Genomic DNA, 17,209 nt, shown 5'->3' with positions numbered 1-17,209 from the left:
TGACCTGCTATTCCCAAGGGGGAGGTTTTCAGGAATATGAAACTGGTCTTGTAACAGTATGGCTTGGCAGGAGAATTATAGGCAACAGTCAGATGTTGAAATGAGGAAGTTTCCGGCCAGAGATAAGGCAATGAGATACCTGCAGAGCATGGGGTGTTCTGGGCTGTAAACAGAAGGTAAACAAATCTCCTGACTTGGGATCTCATTCAATGGAAATGTTCAATATTTGTCCTGACAAGGCCATGAGCAGCTGACCTAGCTGGAGCTGTCTGAGAACGGGCTTGGCTGAGAGGCCAACTGTGGTAAGAGCTGTGAGATTTGGTGAGTCCTAACTGTCCAATCAGAAAATGCTTCCCTTTTTATTAATTATGACAGTGGCATTAGGTATCACTGAGCCCCATAGGAGGATGGGGGTGACCACGCAGCAAAGGTCCCTCCTCAGGGCTGGGGTGTATGGCCAGAGATGGAAATGGCCAGTGTGTGGGACTGGTCTGGGACAAATTTCCTGGGGCAGCTTCCCTGGGGTGTTCAGGGCACATGGCACAGACCATGACCCTCTCTTCTGCACCTTGGATGCCTTGCTTCCTTCACCATGACACCTGGCTCTGCACTGTGAGTGCTGGATGCCCCAGGGCACGTGGGGAGTCCCCATCCTCTCCTCTCCTGACTTCTCCAAAGTATTTTCTAGAGAGTCTGGTACATGCCATGTGTCCTGTCATACAAGAAACAACCTGGGGAAAGAATGGGGAGCTGATAGACCATCTCCACTGCCATTAGACACCAAGAAGAGAGCCTTTAAAAACAGAACACGTGGTCCAGTGGAACACAAGGTTACCATGCGCTTAACCCCAAAACCACTGAGAACAAAAGGAGAATAGAAACTTCAAAAGACCAATTCCTTGGACGTTTTCCTGGAAGGAACTTTGGAAGAAGAGCCCAGCCTTCAGGCACTGCAGCCAGAAGGCTCCCTTTTACTGAAGAGCTACAATGTGATGGGCCACATGTGACACAGTGTTGTGCGAGGGTCAGACACAACAGGATCAAACCCCCACAGAAGGAGTATAAACCCAGTGAATTATCTCTAAGTAGAATTATCACAGGAGGAAAAAGCAGAATTGTGGCATAAGATAAACTCTGGGAAACATGCAGAGGAGGGGAAGAGGGTTATTCTCAGTGAAACAGCACCCATTGGATCACTTTCCACAAGGCATCCTTGATCTCCTTGTTCTTCATGCTGTAGATGAGGGGGTTCACTGCTGGAGGCACGACTGAGTACAGAACTGCCACCACCAGATCCAGGGATGGGGAGGAGATGGAAGGGGGCTTCGGGTAGGCAAACACTGAACTGCTGAGAAAGAGGGAAACCACGGCCAGGTGAGGGAGGCACGTGGAAAAGGCTTTGTGGCGTCCCAGCTGTGAGGGGATCCTCAGCACGGCCCTCAAGATCTGCACATGGGAAAGCACAATGAAAATAAAACACCCGAAGACCGCAAAGACACCAACCACAATAAACCCAACTTCCCTGAGGTAGGAGTGTGAGCAGGAGAGCTTGAGGATGTGGGGGATTTCACAGAAGAAGTGGTCCACAGCATTGCCGTGGCAGAGGGGTATGGAAAATGTATTGGCTGTGTGCAGGAGAGCATTGAGAAACCCAGTGGCCCAGGCAGCTGCTGCCATGTGGACACAAGCTCTGCTGCCCAGGAGGGTCCCGTAGTGCAGGGGCTGGCAGATGGCAACGTAGCAGTCATAGGCCATGATGGTGAGAAAATACAATTCTGCTGACATCAGAAAGAGAAACAGAAAGAGCTGGGCAGCACATCCCATGTAGGAGATGGCCCTGGTGTTCCAGATGGAATTGGCCATGGCTTTGAGGACAGTGGTGGATATGGAGCCCAGGTCAAGAACAGAGAGGTTGAGGAGGAAGAAGTACATGAGGGTGTGGAGGTGGTGGTCGCAGACTACGGCAGTGGTGATGAGGCCATTGCCCAGGAGGGCAGCCAGGTAGATGCCCAGAAAGAGCCAGAAGTGCAAGAGCTGCAGCTCCCTTGTGTCTGCAAATGTCAACAGGAGCAACTGAGTGATGGAGCTGCTGTTGGACATTCTGTCCCTCTGCTCACGAGGATCTGTTCAAGGAGGTAAAGGAAGGGAGAAGTTAGGGCAGAATGCTTTGAGAAAAATCTACTCACTTTCTTATGGAAGCCCCTCCAAACTGCCTTTCACTTTTCGGGAAGAGCTTTGGTGAGCTGTGGTTGGTGCTGGCTGAGGGTGCCCCAGGGAGCAGCAGGCTCTGCTGGGGGCTCTGCAGGACTAAGTCCTGCCCTACACCAGTAGGTAAACAGGTACACGGGGTGATCTCAGATTAAATCCAGTTGTGATATCAAAGAGCTTTTCAGCATTGTCACTCCCAATTCACCTGACTGCAGAGCAGAGCTGTGGGCAGTTTGGGTTGTGCCTTCTGCTCTAGTTGCCCCAGCACAGCTGAGCAGTGGTTGGAATGCAGCAATGCCTGGCATTTCTGCTGCACTGCAAGGGAAACCTTGTGGGTGCTGAGCTTGGGCACAGGGACTGTCCCGTAGTGCAGAGTGAGGACAGCCGCTCTGTCCATCAGCCCTGCTCTCAGCTGCCCTGTGCTGGCAGCTCTTCCACCTGGAGGACTATCACACTCAGGTATTCCCCCCAAAAGAAAGAGGCCAGTGCTGGGAGCAGAGGAATCCAGTTTGCAAGTGCACATCTGCAAACCCCTCACCCCATCTCATCGCACCTGAGGAGGATCTCAGCTCTGTCCTCCCAACCAGGGACACAGAGGGCTCATTACAGCTGCCCACATGCAGCCACCCAGCAGCATTTCAGTGGCCTTAGCACCAAGGTGTCTTCTCCATGGGGCTCCTGCAAAACACAGAGGTGCCCTGGGAGAGCTGTGCCCTACGGGAGGGCAGCCTGCAGCCCAGCAGGACCTCCCAAGGACAGAGTCAGCTCTCCTGAATTTGTTACGTCCTGAAGGGAGGGTGAGATGAGTGCCAGCCGCACACACTGCAGTACCCAGAGCCCCACAGGTGAACAGGGTGCAAGCTGGGTGCTTTTCCTCCATGGCCATATGTGCATGACAGCACACGCAGCGTTGGTGTCTGAACTGCACTTGAATGCTCACTCCCCACATCTGTCTCCCTTCCTTCCTGCCCATGGCTCTGCTGCCTGGAGCTCTTCTTGGCCACAACCTCTTTCTCTGTTCCCACGTCTCCTCCCTCTCTGTGCTCACAGAGCCCATCCCACCTGCTGTGTTCTCCGCTCTGCCCTGCAGGCACCTCCTGGCAGCAGGGCACTGCCCAGGGGCATCTCTGGGTGTGCAGGGGCTAAGCAGCAGCTCAGACAAGTCCTGATGAGAACTGGGGTCTCATTGCCTCTTCGAGAGCAGAGAAATAAATTCCCATCTCTCACTGCCCTCCCAGCCAACCAAGAGGAGAATACTCAACGCACAAACACCTTCCCTTTCATGTAATCCCCTACCTTGACATCCATCTTTAGAATGACCCTCTGCAAATGTCCTCAGGGTCATTTAGAAGTCTGAGCTGCCCTGACCCACACAGCAGCGTCTCAACAGCCGAAGGACCCTGCCTTGCTGGGGATCACTCTTTCCACTCACAGCTTCTCCCTGCAGAACCATGGGGAGCTCTGTGGTCTGGCTGAATGCTGACGCTGGCAGGCAGCAGAGTCCCTGCCCCAGGACACAGTGTCATGGGGTGCAGGGACCCTTCTCTGAAGGACAGCCCTGGGCCCCAGCATCACATCCCTGCAGCCGAGAGAAGGCACCCATCATGTCCTGTCCTCTGACAGTGTGGCAGGGTATCCCTCTTTTGGAGCATGTTCCTGAGAGCCATCCTGCCAATTGCTGTCTGCAGCATGGTGTGCCATGTCTAGAAGACACCTCCAAGACACTCATGTGCATTTCCCTACTGCCAGACACTTACTGTGTTAAGCGCTGTGAAGATTTCTCCTCCAGTGAGGTCTCAGCATCATCCCACCTCATGCAGCCAGTAACATCCCTCTTACTTCTCCGATCTCCCCTCAGTGCCTGCAGGCAGTGCCCTCAGCCCTGCTGCCCTTTGCAGAGGAGCTGCTCCTGGGCAGAGCTGTCTCTCTGCAGTGCTGCCCACTTGCCAGCAGCTCCCTCCATGCCAGGAGCCCAGCCCAGCTCAGCAGCAGAGGCCCAGCCCAAGGCACCACTTTCTCTGCCCCTCTGGGCTCCCTCCAGGTGTCCCTGGGGCTGCAGGGGAACCTGCTGGGAAACAGGCTGAAGGCATCACTCATGTTCCCTCCCTCAGCTGCAGAGAGACACTTACTTCCAGCAGTGTCATTTCCCCTATCACAAAAAGATGTCGGCATGAGAATCCCCTTTTTTGTCCCATCATTAGGCAGGACACCCAGGAAAGCTACAAGGAAAGATCTAATTTCTTCAAGCCAGGGGGACTTATCTTCAATTCAATCAATGAGGCATATCATGCTGGGTCTTTAGACATGGGTTTAGAAAGACATGCAGCTCTCTCTTGTCCATGCCACCTTTCTGCTCTGAAGCAAAGCCTTTGCAGCCATGAGGTCTTTGAGACTTGGTACCAGATTTTCTTATCGCAAATATGAGCTTGCCTGGTTGCACAGCTGCAGTGCTTCAGCCCAAATGTGCAGCAGCGCCCTCAGCCAGGGGCACAGGCCCGAGGAGCTGGAGCTGTTCCTGAGCAGACAGAGCTGTGACATGGTGGCAGAGCTCAGGACAGCTGCTCTTCAAGGACAGCATCCTCCAAGCTCCGCAAGGGTCCAGATCAAAACTCAGTCTAAACCTGAAAGGCAATTGAATAACAAGTGTTTCAGGAACAGTTAAAGAAGAAACAAAGATCCTGTGTGGCCACTGCTGAATTTAGGAAGAGCAGGTGCAGATAGATCTGAGATTCTCGGTGTCCTCTTTGCCTCAGACTTCCCCAGCAAGGTCTCCCAGGCATCCAGGGCAGGACTCTGGAGATCAGCTACCAGTGGATGGGGATCAAGTCGGGGATCAAGTCAGGGATGACATGAGCAAACTCCATCCTTCCCAGTGTATGGGACAGGAGGGCCACCATTGCAGGGAGCTGAGTGAGCAGGCCAATGTCACAGTGAAGCCACTCCATCATCTTCCAAAGGTCATGGAGACTGGGGGAACTCCCTGACGATGGGGAAAGTGCAAACGTTGCATGCGCCTTTCAAAATGCCCAAAGGATGTTCAGAGGAGCAAATGGCTGTGCCCCAGGTCATGTTCACTCGGATCCTGTTTCTGGGTGTCTGAAAGAGAAGGATTTACCCAGGGCAGCTTGTCTCTCACTGTCTTTTTTGCTTTCTGTGCTGAAAGGAGAGGATTGCTGGATGCGGGGAGAGCAGTGGTTGTTTTTTAACCTGGAAGTCAGTCAAGTTTTCAACATCACCCCCCTCACCCTCCCAATATTCTTGTGCCCAAGCTAGGATATTCTGGTCTGCCTGGCTGGATAAATAGACAGGTAAATAAACAGATGGGTGGTCGGGCTCAGAGGGATGTAGTCAATGCGAGGTACTCTGCCTGGAGGCACCTAGCTAGTAGGGTCCTGCAGGGGTCTGTCCTGCCACCTGCCCTGTTTACAATGTGTTTAAAGACCTGGAGGAGGTGAGAGAGTGCTTTTTCATAGCATTTGTAGATGACACCTTATTGAGGAGAGCAGACCTCCCATCCCAAAGCACAAAGACAGGCCAGACTGATGGGCAAAAAGGAACATCATGATGTCCAATAAAGACAAATTTCAAGCCCTGCCTTGAGGCTCACTAATCCCATGCAATGACAGAGGCCAGGGGCTGTGTGGCTGGGCAGCAGCTCTGTGGGGAAGGCTCTGGTGGTCCTTGGATTTCATTAGGCAAAACAGGAGCCATCAGCAAAGAAGGTCAACAGCATCCTTTGCTTCTCTTTTCATTCCTTGAAATTACAAGTGCTTCTCTTTTACTATCCTAATACGCCATAAAAAGAACAGCCTGCCCTATTAAACCTTCCCCCATTGGCCATGCATTTCTTGTTTTGTGCCCTCTTTTGGCATTTGTGAGATGGTTGCTGTGGTCATTTTCAACCTTGGGTAGCAACTCCATTAAGTATGTCATTCTCTTTCTGTACTTGTAGTGTCCTGCAATTCCCCATAGTGTTATCTTGTTTGAGACACTGGCCCACAAACCTCAAATGCTGATGTGTCGGAGTTTCAGTCCAGAGGGACCTCAACACACGTAGGGACTTGGCCAACAGAAACCTCCTGAAGTTTTACAACGCAAAGAGGGCACTGGGGGCAGAATAACCTCGTGCATCAGGACAGGCTGGGACCTGACTGGCTGAGGATTGTTCTGAGGAGAAGGGCATGGGAGTTATGATGGACGCCATACGAGCCCATGGGTTTCCATTTTGAAAAGAGTATGGAGAAACTGGAGAAGGCCCAGAGGAAGTCTGTTACGATGGGCTTCGGAGCCTAAAGCACATGAGCTGTGTGGAGAGGCTGAGGCAACTGGGCCTCTTTAGTCTGCTGACGGGGAGGCACAGGGCAGCCTAAAAGCAGGTGACACCTGCCTGGAGAGGTGGTGGAGCCAAGCTCTTCTGCGATGGCAGATGGTATGGCAGAGACCACAGCCACAGGCTTCTTCCCGGGGTCTTCAGACTGGGCCTCGGGAAAAACTGACTAGGAGGGTGATGCTGCACTGCAGCAGGACACCCAGAGCCTCTCTGTGATCTCCATCTTTGGAGGTTTTCAGCTTTCAGCTCTGCAAAGTCACAGCCAACCTGACCCGCATTTGGTGATTCCCCACCCTTTGGTGGGAGCCTGGACCGGACACCCCTGTAGTCCCTTTTCCCACCATCTGTTCCACGCACTTGCGCCTTGCAGTGTGCCCCAGGAGAAAGGATTCAGCTGGAAGTGAGGGTCTCCCCAGCACTGGCTCCTGGGACAATTCAGGGGGGAATTGTTCTGTACGCAGGAGGTCTCTAGTCCTTCCTTTGGTTCCAAGCAGGGCCAGCTCTGAGGTCCAAGCAGGTTGCACAATGAATGTCAACATCCCTGTACGCAGTCTGCACATGAGCCAGGCATCGATGCCACCATTGCAGCAATGGAGATGAGGCACTGGACCAGCTCCCTGAACCCAGGAATCAGTGTGCCATGCCTCCTGAGATTCCTGGGAACACCTCAGCATTTTGTCCAGAGAAGTGTGCCTTCTCTTTCAGTGTCTTGTGAGAGAGGTACAAATAGGTGAAGCTGTATTGCCTGAACTCACAAATTCTCTGTCAGTAAAGAGAAAGTCCCACAGCCTGTGGGATGTTCTCATGATTTGGTCCTATGGGAAGCTCAGTTTCATGGCTTGAGCCTGCTGCATTCACGTTTCCAGCACGGGGAGATGTTCGAGTTCGGGCATCAAACTTTTGCCCATTCTGCCGGGAGAGCCGGGACAGTTGTGTCACACAGCAGCCAGTGTCAGAGGGAAGATGGAGTGGATGGCCTTAGGTCAACAGAAAACACATTTTTGTGTCAAGCACAGATCCTAAAAACCCCCTGAAGCACTTCTTGCCCTGCATTTTGTTTGTCCTTATTTGCTCACAGCGAGCCACACACTGAAGTCCCAAGCTCCATCGATTCACAGAGGGAAGCAAAGACACTAAGTGAATGAAATGCTCTCTTTTTGAATAGTCAAATCTGCACTAACCCCAACATATCTGGGTTACAGGAGCATCTTCAAGTAGACTCTGCAGTATCTAGACCCACTCATTTCTCATTCTCCTCCAGCGCTGGACAGCTTGCGTGCAATTCTCCAGGCTTCCCTGTCTACTCAAGGGAGAGAAATCAGTTGTCTCACTGAGATGCTCTGGCCCACCCTGCCTGACCACCAGCTCCTGCTCCAGAAAGGCTCCTGTCAGCTCTGGGTCACATTGCCCAGTCCCAGGTGGGGGCCTCAGCTACCCCGGGGGATCCTGGAGGCAGTGGACGTCTCTGTGTGGGCAACTGCATCAACCCCTGGAGGGAGATGTTAGGCAGAAGTTGAAACATATGCAGGAAAGACCTCGGTGTACTGAGTGTGTAAGAAGTCTTCATTTTCATAACTTGGACGCTGGTCTGTAAATTCTCATTATTGTTTCATGGGCCATGGACATGGACCAGCAAGCTAGTGACGCTTTCTCTCCCTCTCTGTAAATACAGGTTTATACGTCCAGTCCCTTTTCACCGGTAACATTTGAGTTTGCTCCAGTAGCCCCTGATTTGCTTCCTCTCCACTCTTGGCTGTTTTCCTCTAGAGTCCTGCCTTGAGGCACAAAGGCCTGGGAGAGCTTGCTGGTGATAACGGAGACAAAGAGCACACAAAATATCTCAGATCTGTCTCTACCTGCTCTTTAGCAGTGGTCCTGTATTAGCTTTGCTCCTTCTTTAGCCGTCCCTGAAGTAGTAACAGCTTATTACGATGGTCTTGAATTGACTTTCAAGTTTCAAGTGTGTTAGCAGCTGTGCTAACAAGTTCTCCCAAGACCATCCAGAGACCTCCTGGGCTGTTTGCATGCTGCTGTGTTCCTCTTCCAGGAAATGCCAACGTCATTAAAGACCCCAGTGAGACCCAGGCTTCTACATCCAGAGACTTCCTTGCGGTGCCTATTGGTCTCTTCTCCCAAGTAGCAAGCGATAGGACAAGAAGAAGTGGCCTCAAGTTGCACCAGGGGAGATTTAGATTGGATATTAGGTAAAATTTCTACACCAAAAGAGTCGTCAGGCATTGGAACAGGCTGTCCAGGGAAGCTGTTGAGTCCTAATCCATGGAGATACTTAAAAGACGTGCGGTGCTTAGGGACGTGGTTTAGCAGTGGACTTGGCAGCGTTAAGTTGATGGTCAGACTCGATGATCTTACAGGCTTTTTCCAATCTAAATGTTTCTATGATTCTATGAGTCTATGACTATGCCCACTTTCTCACCCTGACTGAGGGTTCCTTGTCTCCCACCACGATGTCACAACTTCACTGGCGCCTCCTCTGACCCTCACTCACCAGGGCTCAGCCAGCTTTTCACTTGCCCCAGTAAGGAGCTCCAGACATCCAAGCAGCTTCTTCACTTTGAGGAAACCCAACTCCTGATCCTTCCAGGCTGTCTGTCCTGAAAAGTCTGTAGCCACCCATCGCAGCACCCCAAGCTGCGTGACTTGTCCCACCATGCCTTGGCAGTTACTCCATCGATGTCAAAAAGCACAGGCTCCAGCGCGTCCTGCCTATGCCCCTGGCTGAGGGCATCGGTGCCCGTTTGGGCTGTAGCACTCAGCTGTAGCACCAGGCCAAGCTCTGACTTGTCTTAGGGAAACCTGGCACCAAGTGTCCAGGACCCCATGTGGGCAAAGGCTTGGCTTCAGAGCAGAGACATGCCAGAGGGGTTGGCAGATGGAAACAAAGCTGAAACTGAATGCTAAGAGAGTGAGCAGACTGCAAGGACAGAGAGAACCAGGGCTGGGAAGGGCAGCCCTGGCAGGAAGTGGGTTATTTGTCAGTGGTGTCTGTGCTGCCCCTTAGGACCTTTGGTGGAGGTGAAGCTGGTCTCCAGGAATGACAAGGTGCTACTGACAGGCCCACCGTGAAAATGGTTTGTCTGTTCCTTGACTGTGTTTTCCTGGGGGGTGAGTAAAGGTTGATGGAGAGTAAAAGAAGTTTGAAAGGGTAGGCACATGCACGGAGACCCTCAAAGTGATGTTTCTCCTAACCATGGACTGCCCTACATCCACTGGATAGAGACGGGACAGGCCTTGCCCCACTGCAGAGCTTGCAATCAGTTCCTTGCTCCAAGGCACCGAATCTGCCTGCGATGCTGCCGCGTCTCTGACACACGCTCACTCTGAGTGGGGATGGCTTTCCTGTACAGGACCATCGCTGTCCCTGCCAAATGCCTGTGGCTGCGTGTCAGAGCCTTGGCACCTCACATGACATTACGGGCCTGGAATTGGCATTACACGGAATAACTGCCCTGAATTTGATCAGGCAATGTGAGAATGTTCTTGACGCCACCATCATTAGAGTCAATGGAGATCCAGTAAACGTGGCTGATGAAAAGACAGAGGGAAACTTAGCTCTGCCTATGGTACATGATTCCATTTCAGCAGAAGAATCCCTTCATAGGCTGCCCAGAAGGTAACAAATAGAGACAGGTTCTATCATCCTAAAAGGGGGCATCTGATGTCATTTCATTTGGCCAAAGATTCCCCACCAGCCTCCAAGAAGATGTCCCCAGATGCTGCCCTGTCTCTCAGCATTGCTCCACGAGGGCTTGCAGCTGGCTCCACGTACCTTGGAGCACCTCTGGAACTTCAGGGGTCACCAGGTCTTTGCATCTGAACACCTCAGTCCTGGCCTCCATCTCCATTCATGAGCAGGGGAGCTGAGCCAAGGAGCTCACATGCAGATGCCTATTGTGTGCGCACCTGAACTGAGGCAAGAGGAATCCCACCTCCTGTGGGTTTCTGCTGTGCATGGGGGATAGCTAAGTACTATAGACATGGAATGGGGGCTGAATCCCTTCCCTCAGCAGTGGTAAATGAGATCATTCCCTCTCCTTGCTTGGGCGTCCTGCCTAAAGATGGGACAATGATAAGGTGATTCTTGGACCTAACTCTTCTTCAGATGGGAGAAATGACACTGGTGGAAAGCAGTGTCAGTTCCCAGCTGAGGGAGGGAACATCAGAGATGCCTTCAGCCTGTTTCCCAGCAGGTTCCCCTGCAGCCCCAGGGACACCTGGAGGGAGCCCAGAGGGGCAGAGAAAGTGGTGCCTTGGGCTGGGCCTCTGCTGCTGAGCTGGGCTGGGCTCCTGGCACAGAGGGAGCTGCTGGCAAGTGGGCAGCACTGCAGAGAGACAGCTCTGCCCAGGAGCAGCTCCTCTGCAAAGGGCAGCAGGGCTGAGGGCGCTGCCTGCAGGGACTGAGAGGAGATCTGCGAGGCTGAGAGAGCTTAAAGGCAGGTGGGAGTGGGAGGAGAGCTCACTGGAGGAGAAATCTTCACAGCCCTCTATGTGGTAAGTCTCTGGGTGTAGGGCAATGCAGCTTCAGTTCCTGGAGGGACCATCAAAAGCTGGCACATCCCACAGCTTATGGGATCTGTCAGTATTACTCTCTTAGTTTCTCTAACGCAGAGGAGAAGGATGTGCTCCAGAGCACAGCTTACCTGCTGCACCATCAGAGGGACAGAACATGACAGCTGCCTTCTCCCGGGGATGGTTGTGGAGGTGTGCATATGGGTGTTCAGCCAGGGGTGCCCAGGGCCATCCTTCAGAGCAGGGTCCCTGCCCCCCAGGGGCTGTGTGCTGGGGCAGGGACTCTGCCGCCTGCCGGGTCAGCACTCAGCCTGCCCCGGGAGCTCCCCACAGCGATGCAAGGAGAAGCTGTGGGTGGAAGGAGCGACCCCTGGCAGGGCAGAGTCCTGCTCTCGAGTGGGTGCTGCGTAGGTCAGGGCTGCTCACAGCAGCAGATCACTACAGGGCATTCCCAGGAGAAGACTTTCCAAGAAGCAGAGCAAGGCAGGGGCTACCCAAAAGGGAAGGATCCTGTTCTTTCAATCTTCTACTCTGGGTTGTCTGGGTGGGCAATGGGACACAGAAATTCATCTCTCAGTTCTGGAGGAGGTACTGAAATTGCAACTCTTTTACTCTTCAAAGTGAATAAACCAGGCAGTATCAGAAGTCAACATACCGTGGCTTACAGACAGCATCAGTATCACTTTTCCAGACTCATCAGGTTTGGTCTGAGGTTCCCATCAGAGCCTGCACAAACAGAGAGGCCCCTGGGCAGTGCCCTGCTGCTCGGAGGTGCCTGCAGGGCAGAGCTGAGCACACAGCGGGTGGGATGGGCTCTGTGAGCTCTGACAGGGAGGAGGCTTGGGGCCAGAGAAACAGCTCCTGGCAGGGACAGCTCCAGGCAGCAGAGACAGGGGCAAGGGGTGGGGGGAACTGCAAACAAGCACTGGGGGAAGGTGCTCTCCGGCAGCTCTCTTGTTGTCTTTCACTGTAGATGTCTTCTGGGCATTGTCTGCTGGGCAGTGCTCGGGCTCTCTCTTTAGCACATGTCATCTTCGGGACCCCTGACTCTCTGCTTTGCCTGTCCTGCTGGGCTTGTGAGCTGCCCCCAGAAAGGCACAGCTCTCCTGTAGGATCCTAGGGAGTGCTGAGCCTTTCCTTGGGGCTTGGCGCTCTCCTCTCAGGGTCCTTTGCTCCTCCCTGTGAGGGGTCCTGTCCTGCTCTCTTCATCACAACTCCATCTCTGGGCTGGGACAGAGATTGCAGATCTGCCCATTGAACCAGTGCTCCCCTGCTGCCATACAAGTTCAGTTGTTTGGGGTTTTAAAGAGAAATTTGTGTGTGAAGTCATCTTCAAGGCAGCACAAGCGAAAGGGCAGCACAGATGGGAAAAAAGACTGGTGGGCAGAGAGAGCTCAGAGCTCAGAGAGATTTGGCTGGCACTCAGGAATAAAAGGAGAGTTATGATCTGTGGAAGAAGGGGCAGGCAACTCAGGAGGACTACAAGGATGTTGTGAGGTTACACAGGGAGAAAATTAGAAGGGCCAAAGCCCAACTAGAACTTAATCTGGCTACTGCCGTAAAAGGCAGCAAAAAAATGTTCCTATAAATACATTAGCAACAAAAAAGGGGCTAAGGAGAATCTCCATCCTTAATTGGATAGTGACAAAGGATGAGGAAAAGACTGAGGTACTCAATGCCTTCTTTGCCTCAGTCTTTAATAGTCAGACCAGTTGTTCTCGGGGTACCCAGCCCCCTGAGCTGGAAGACAGGGATGGGGAGCAGAATGAAGCCTCCATAATGGAAGGGGAAATTGTCAGCGGCCTGCTACACCATGTAGACACACACAAAGTCTATGGGGCCAGATGGGATCCACGCGAGGGTACGGAGGGAGCTGGCAGAAGTGCTCACAAAGCCACTTCCAATCATTTATGAGCAGTCCTGGCTAAGTGGGGAGGTGCCAGTCGACTGGAGGTTAGCAAATATGATGCCCATCTTCAAGAAGGGCCAGAAGGAGGATCTGGGGAACTACAGGCCTGTCAGTCTGACAGCGGGGCCAGGGAAGGTTATGGACCAGATCATCCTGAGTGCCATCATGCGGCACGTATAGCACAACCAGGGGATCGGGCCCAGTCAGCATGGGTTTATGAAAGGCAGGTCCTGCTTGACTAACCTGATCTCCTTCTATGACAAGATGACCTGCTTAGTGCATGAGGGAAAGGCTGTGGATGTTGTCTACTTGGACTTGAGTAAAGCCTTTGACACTTTTTCCCACAGCATTCTCCTGGAGAAACTAGCGGCTCATGGCTTGGGCCCATGTACTCTTTGCTGTGTAAAAAACTGGCTGGATGATGAGGTCCAAGAGCGGTGGTGAAGGGAGTTCAATCCAGTTGGTGGCCGGTCACAAGCGGTGTTCCCCAGGGCTCAGTATTGGGCCTAGTTCTGCTTAGTATCTTTATCAATAATCTGGATGAGGGGATCGAGTGCACCCTCAGTAAGTTTGCCAATGACACCAAGTTGGGCAGGAGTGTTGATCTGCTGGAGGGCAGGAAGGCCCTGCAGAGCGATCTGGACAGGCTGGATCGATGGGCCGAGGCCAGCTGTAGGAGGTTCAACAAGGCTCAGTGCTGGGTCCTGCACTTGGGTCACAACAACCCCATGCAACGCTACAGGCTGGGGGAAGAGTGGCTGGAGAGCTGCCTGGCTGAAAAGGACCTGGGGGTGTTGGCTGACAGCCGGGTGAATATGAGCTGGCAGTGTGCCCAGGTGGCCAAGAGGGCCAATGGCATCTTGGCTTGTATCAGGAATAGTGTGGCCAGCAGGACTAGGGAAATGATGGTTCCCCTGTACTGGGCACTGGTGAGGCCGCACCTCAAATCCTGTGTTCAGTGTTGGGTCCCTCACTACAAGAAGGACATCGAGGTGCTGGAGCGTGGCCAGAGAAGGGCAACAAAGCTGGTGAAGGGTCTGGAGTACAAGGCTAGTGAGGAGCGGCTGAGGGAGCTGGGGTTGTTTAGCCTGGAGAAGAGGAGGCTGAGGGGAGACCTTATTGCTCTCTGCAACCACCTGAAAGGAGGCTGTAGTGAGGTGGGAGTTGGTCTCTTCTCCCAAGTAACAAGCGATAGGACAAGAGGAAATGGTTTAGATTGGCTATTAGGAAAGATTTCTTCACAAAAAGGGTTGTCAAGCAGTGGAACAGGCTGCCCAGGGAAGTGGTTGAGTCCCCATCCCTGGAAGTATTTAAACGATGTGTGGACGTGGTGCTTAGGAACATGGCTTAGTGGTGGACTTGGCAGTGCTACATTAACGGTTGGACTCGATGATCTTAAAGATCTTTTGCAACTTAAATGATTCTATGATTCCATGATTCTGTAACACTGCAGCTCTCCTGACTCTGCACTAAGCTACAAATATCTGAGCCCTTTTCTATGTCCTGTCTCAAGACTCTTCCATTTTCAGTCATAAAAATGAGGATTTCTATCCCTAAATAGGATACCCACCGGTTGTGATGGTGGAAAATAAAAACCACAAACAAAATTATTATAAAGACTTGCTAAGCCTCTTTTCTGCAGCCCACACTCTTCGGAGACATGAGTGCAGATATTGAACTTTTCCGTTAAAGGCGGATTACGTCTGACATCCCTTGAGAGCAATGGAGCTGTCACAAACCAGCTCCCATGTAGCCACTGCAGCAGAGCACAGCTGACTCCTCAGCAGCACATGAGCAGAGGTCCTGCTTGGTACACCACACTCAGCCAGCGCAGACCAGAGAAAGGAAATGCACTTCACTTGGAGGGTATTGCGATGAAAAATGGAGTGGTTTTGCTCAGAGGAGTCTGTCTTGATTTTAACCTGTCCTTTCATTTTTGGAGTAGTGCCCCCATGTCAAGAAACAGCAAATGTCCAACAGCAGCTCTGTCACCCAGTTCCTCCTCCTGGCATTCGCAGACACACGGGAGCTGCAGCTCTTGCACTTCTGGCTCTTCCTGGCCATCTACCTGGCTGCCCTCCTGGGCAATGGCCTCATCATCACTGCTGTAGCCTGTGACCACCACCTCCACACCCCCATGTACTTCTTCCTCCTCAGCCTCTCCCTCCTTGACATGGGCTGCATCTCCACCACTGTCCCCAAAGCCATGGCCAATTCCCTCTGAGACACCAGGGACATCTTGTGCTTGGGATGTGCTGCCCAGCTCTTTCTGCTTTTCTTCTTCCTTGGAGCAGAGTGTGCCCTTCTCACCATCATGGCCTATGACCGTTTTGCTGCCATCTGCAAACCCCTGCACTATGGGACCCTCCTGGGCAGCAGAGCTTGTGTCCACATGGCAGCAGCTGCCTGGGGCAGTGCTTTTCTCAATGCTCTCCTTCACACTGTCAATACATTTTCACTCCCCCTCTGCCAAGGCAATGCTGTGCACCAGTTCTTCTGTGAACCTCCGCAGATCCTCAAGCTCTCCTGCTCAGACGCCTACCTCAGGGAAGCCGGGCTCCTTATTTTAAGTTCTTTGTTAGCATTTGGGATGTTTTGTTTTCATCGTGCTGTCCTATGTGCAGATCTTCAGGGCCATGCTGAGGATCCCCACACAGCAGGGACGCCACAAAGCCTTTTCCGCGTGCCTCCCTCACCTGGCTGTGGTCTCCCTGTTTATCAGCACTGCCATGTTTGCCTACCTGAAGCCCCCCTCCATCTCCTCCCCATCCCTGGATCTGGTGGTGGCAGTGCTGTACTCGGTGGTGCCTCCAGCAGTGAACCCCCTCGTCTACAGCATGAGGAACAAGGAAATGAAGGATGCAGTGTGGAAAGTATTTGATTACAAGCTACTTCATATTAAGAAGGTGCCCATTGTCCCACTCGGGCTCCCACAGTATCACAGGAATAGCCTGGACTAACTTTTCTTCATACGTGTCTTTATTTTTCCTTTGTGGGATATTTGGGGTGTTGTTTTTTTATTCATACCTGTGATAATATTATTCTTGGCCTCCTACCTGCCTTTTCTTGACCCAAAGTCCTCATGTACATATGGATCCAAGCTCCCCATTTAGATGAAGTCAATAAAGAAACAAGTAGAAAATCATTTGTCTCAGCTCCCATCTCTTCACATCTCCTCTGGAGCTGGGGGAACAGCCCCAACCGGCAGGAGGGCTTCAGGAGGCAAATGCCCAGCTACCTCACGGAGGAGCAGCCCTGGTGGGCACTATCCCTCTGCCGCCTGCGCATTGGGGCTGCTGCTTTCCTGGAGCCATGGCCAAGGACAGCAGCAGGGCGTGGCTTTTTCAGTGCCGGTCTCTCCTCAATTCCACACTGTTCTGCTGTGCCCTTTTATTTCTGCTGCCCCTAAGGTCTCGTGCAACTTGTGACAGTCCTGTTATCTGTATGGTGGCATCCCTGTGGCTGAGGGCAGGAGCAGGCCACGTGAACCACTCTATCAGAGCTGGTCTCCATGCAAGCACCCTCATAACCAAAGGGGCTCCTCAGGACAGGGCCAGAAGGCTGGGCGCCTCTTCCAAAGCTGCTGTCAGGAATACACCCAATAGGGATCTCCCTTCAAAAGGACTTTTGCTCTTCTGGGCTTCTGATGGATTCAGGGTGACAATCTGAGAGTGCCACGGTGATGTGTTAGGGACCAAGGCATGGATGAAGACCTCCCTTCTTGGTTGCATATGTCCCCTGAAAGAGCAACCGGTCTTTGACATATCTGCCTGGTGCTGTCCCACCTGCAGTGGGGCTGATGGCAGATGCCATCCTGAAGAGGAACTGAGAGCTGCCAGGAGAGCTCAGGGGATCTCCAGGGACAGTGTGTGAGTCTGGGTGGGCAGTGAGTGGCACCTCATAAAATGAGTGACCATCCAAGGAGGAGTGTCCCAGAGGAAAAGGTGAATGTGAAGAGCCCACAGGCTAACAAGGGCCCTGCAATGCCAGGAGAGGCTGTGAGGAGACAGCAGGCAAAGGGCCATAAGACTGGAGAGTGTTTCAGGGCAACCTCTTGGAAACCCCATGGGCTGGATCCAGTGCAGCCATCCCCTGCCCTGTGTGCCATTAGAGACACCCCGTGGTCCTGCCCAGCCCTGTCCTTGGCTCCTGAGCAATCAGGGATGATGGAAAAGGGCTCAGCAGCTGTGATCCTGCTCCAGCTGGGTCTGCTTCTGACCCTGACCAGCATGGCC

At 52.8% G+C, this 17,209-nt stretch overlaps 1 protein-coding gene and 1 pseudogene across 1 annotated transcript; one reads left to right on the top strand and one right to left on the bottom strand.

Moving 5' to 3' along the window:
- Positions 1–1,170: 1,170 nt before the first annotated feature.
- LOC148050386 (olfactory receptor 14J1-like) lies at positions 1,171–1,755 on the bottom strand. Its single transcript, XM_087742855.1, has one exon. The coding sequence runs from the start codon at positions 1,753–1,755 to the stop codon at positions 1,171–1,173; it is 585 nt and encodes a 194-aa protein (XP_087598981.1).
- Positions 1,756–14,943: 13,188 nt separating this feature from the next.
- LOC148050385 (olfactory receptor 14A16-like) lies at positions 14,944–15,934 on the top strand (annotated as a pseudogene).
- The last annotated feature ends 1,275 nt before the right edge of the window (positions 15,935–17,209 follow it).

This window comes from Nipponia nippon, unplaced genomic scaffold, assembly GCF_047370975.1.
Source record: "Nipponia nippon isolate SJK-2023a ecotype South Korea unplaced genomic scaffold, ASM4737097v1 scaffold_86, whole genome shotgun sequence".
In the NCBI taxonomy this organism is placed as follows: domain Eukaryota; kingdom Metazoa; phylum Chordata; class Aves; order Pelecaniformes; family Threskiornithidae; genus Nipponia; species Nipponia nippon.
The sequence above is the reverse complement of the archived record's forward strand: the minus strand, read 5'-3'. Positions and strand labels throughout refer to the sequence as shown.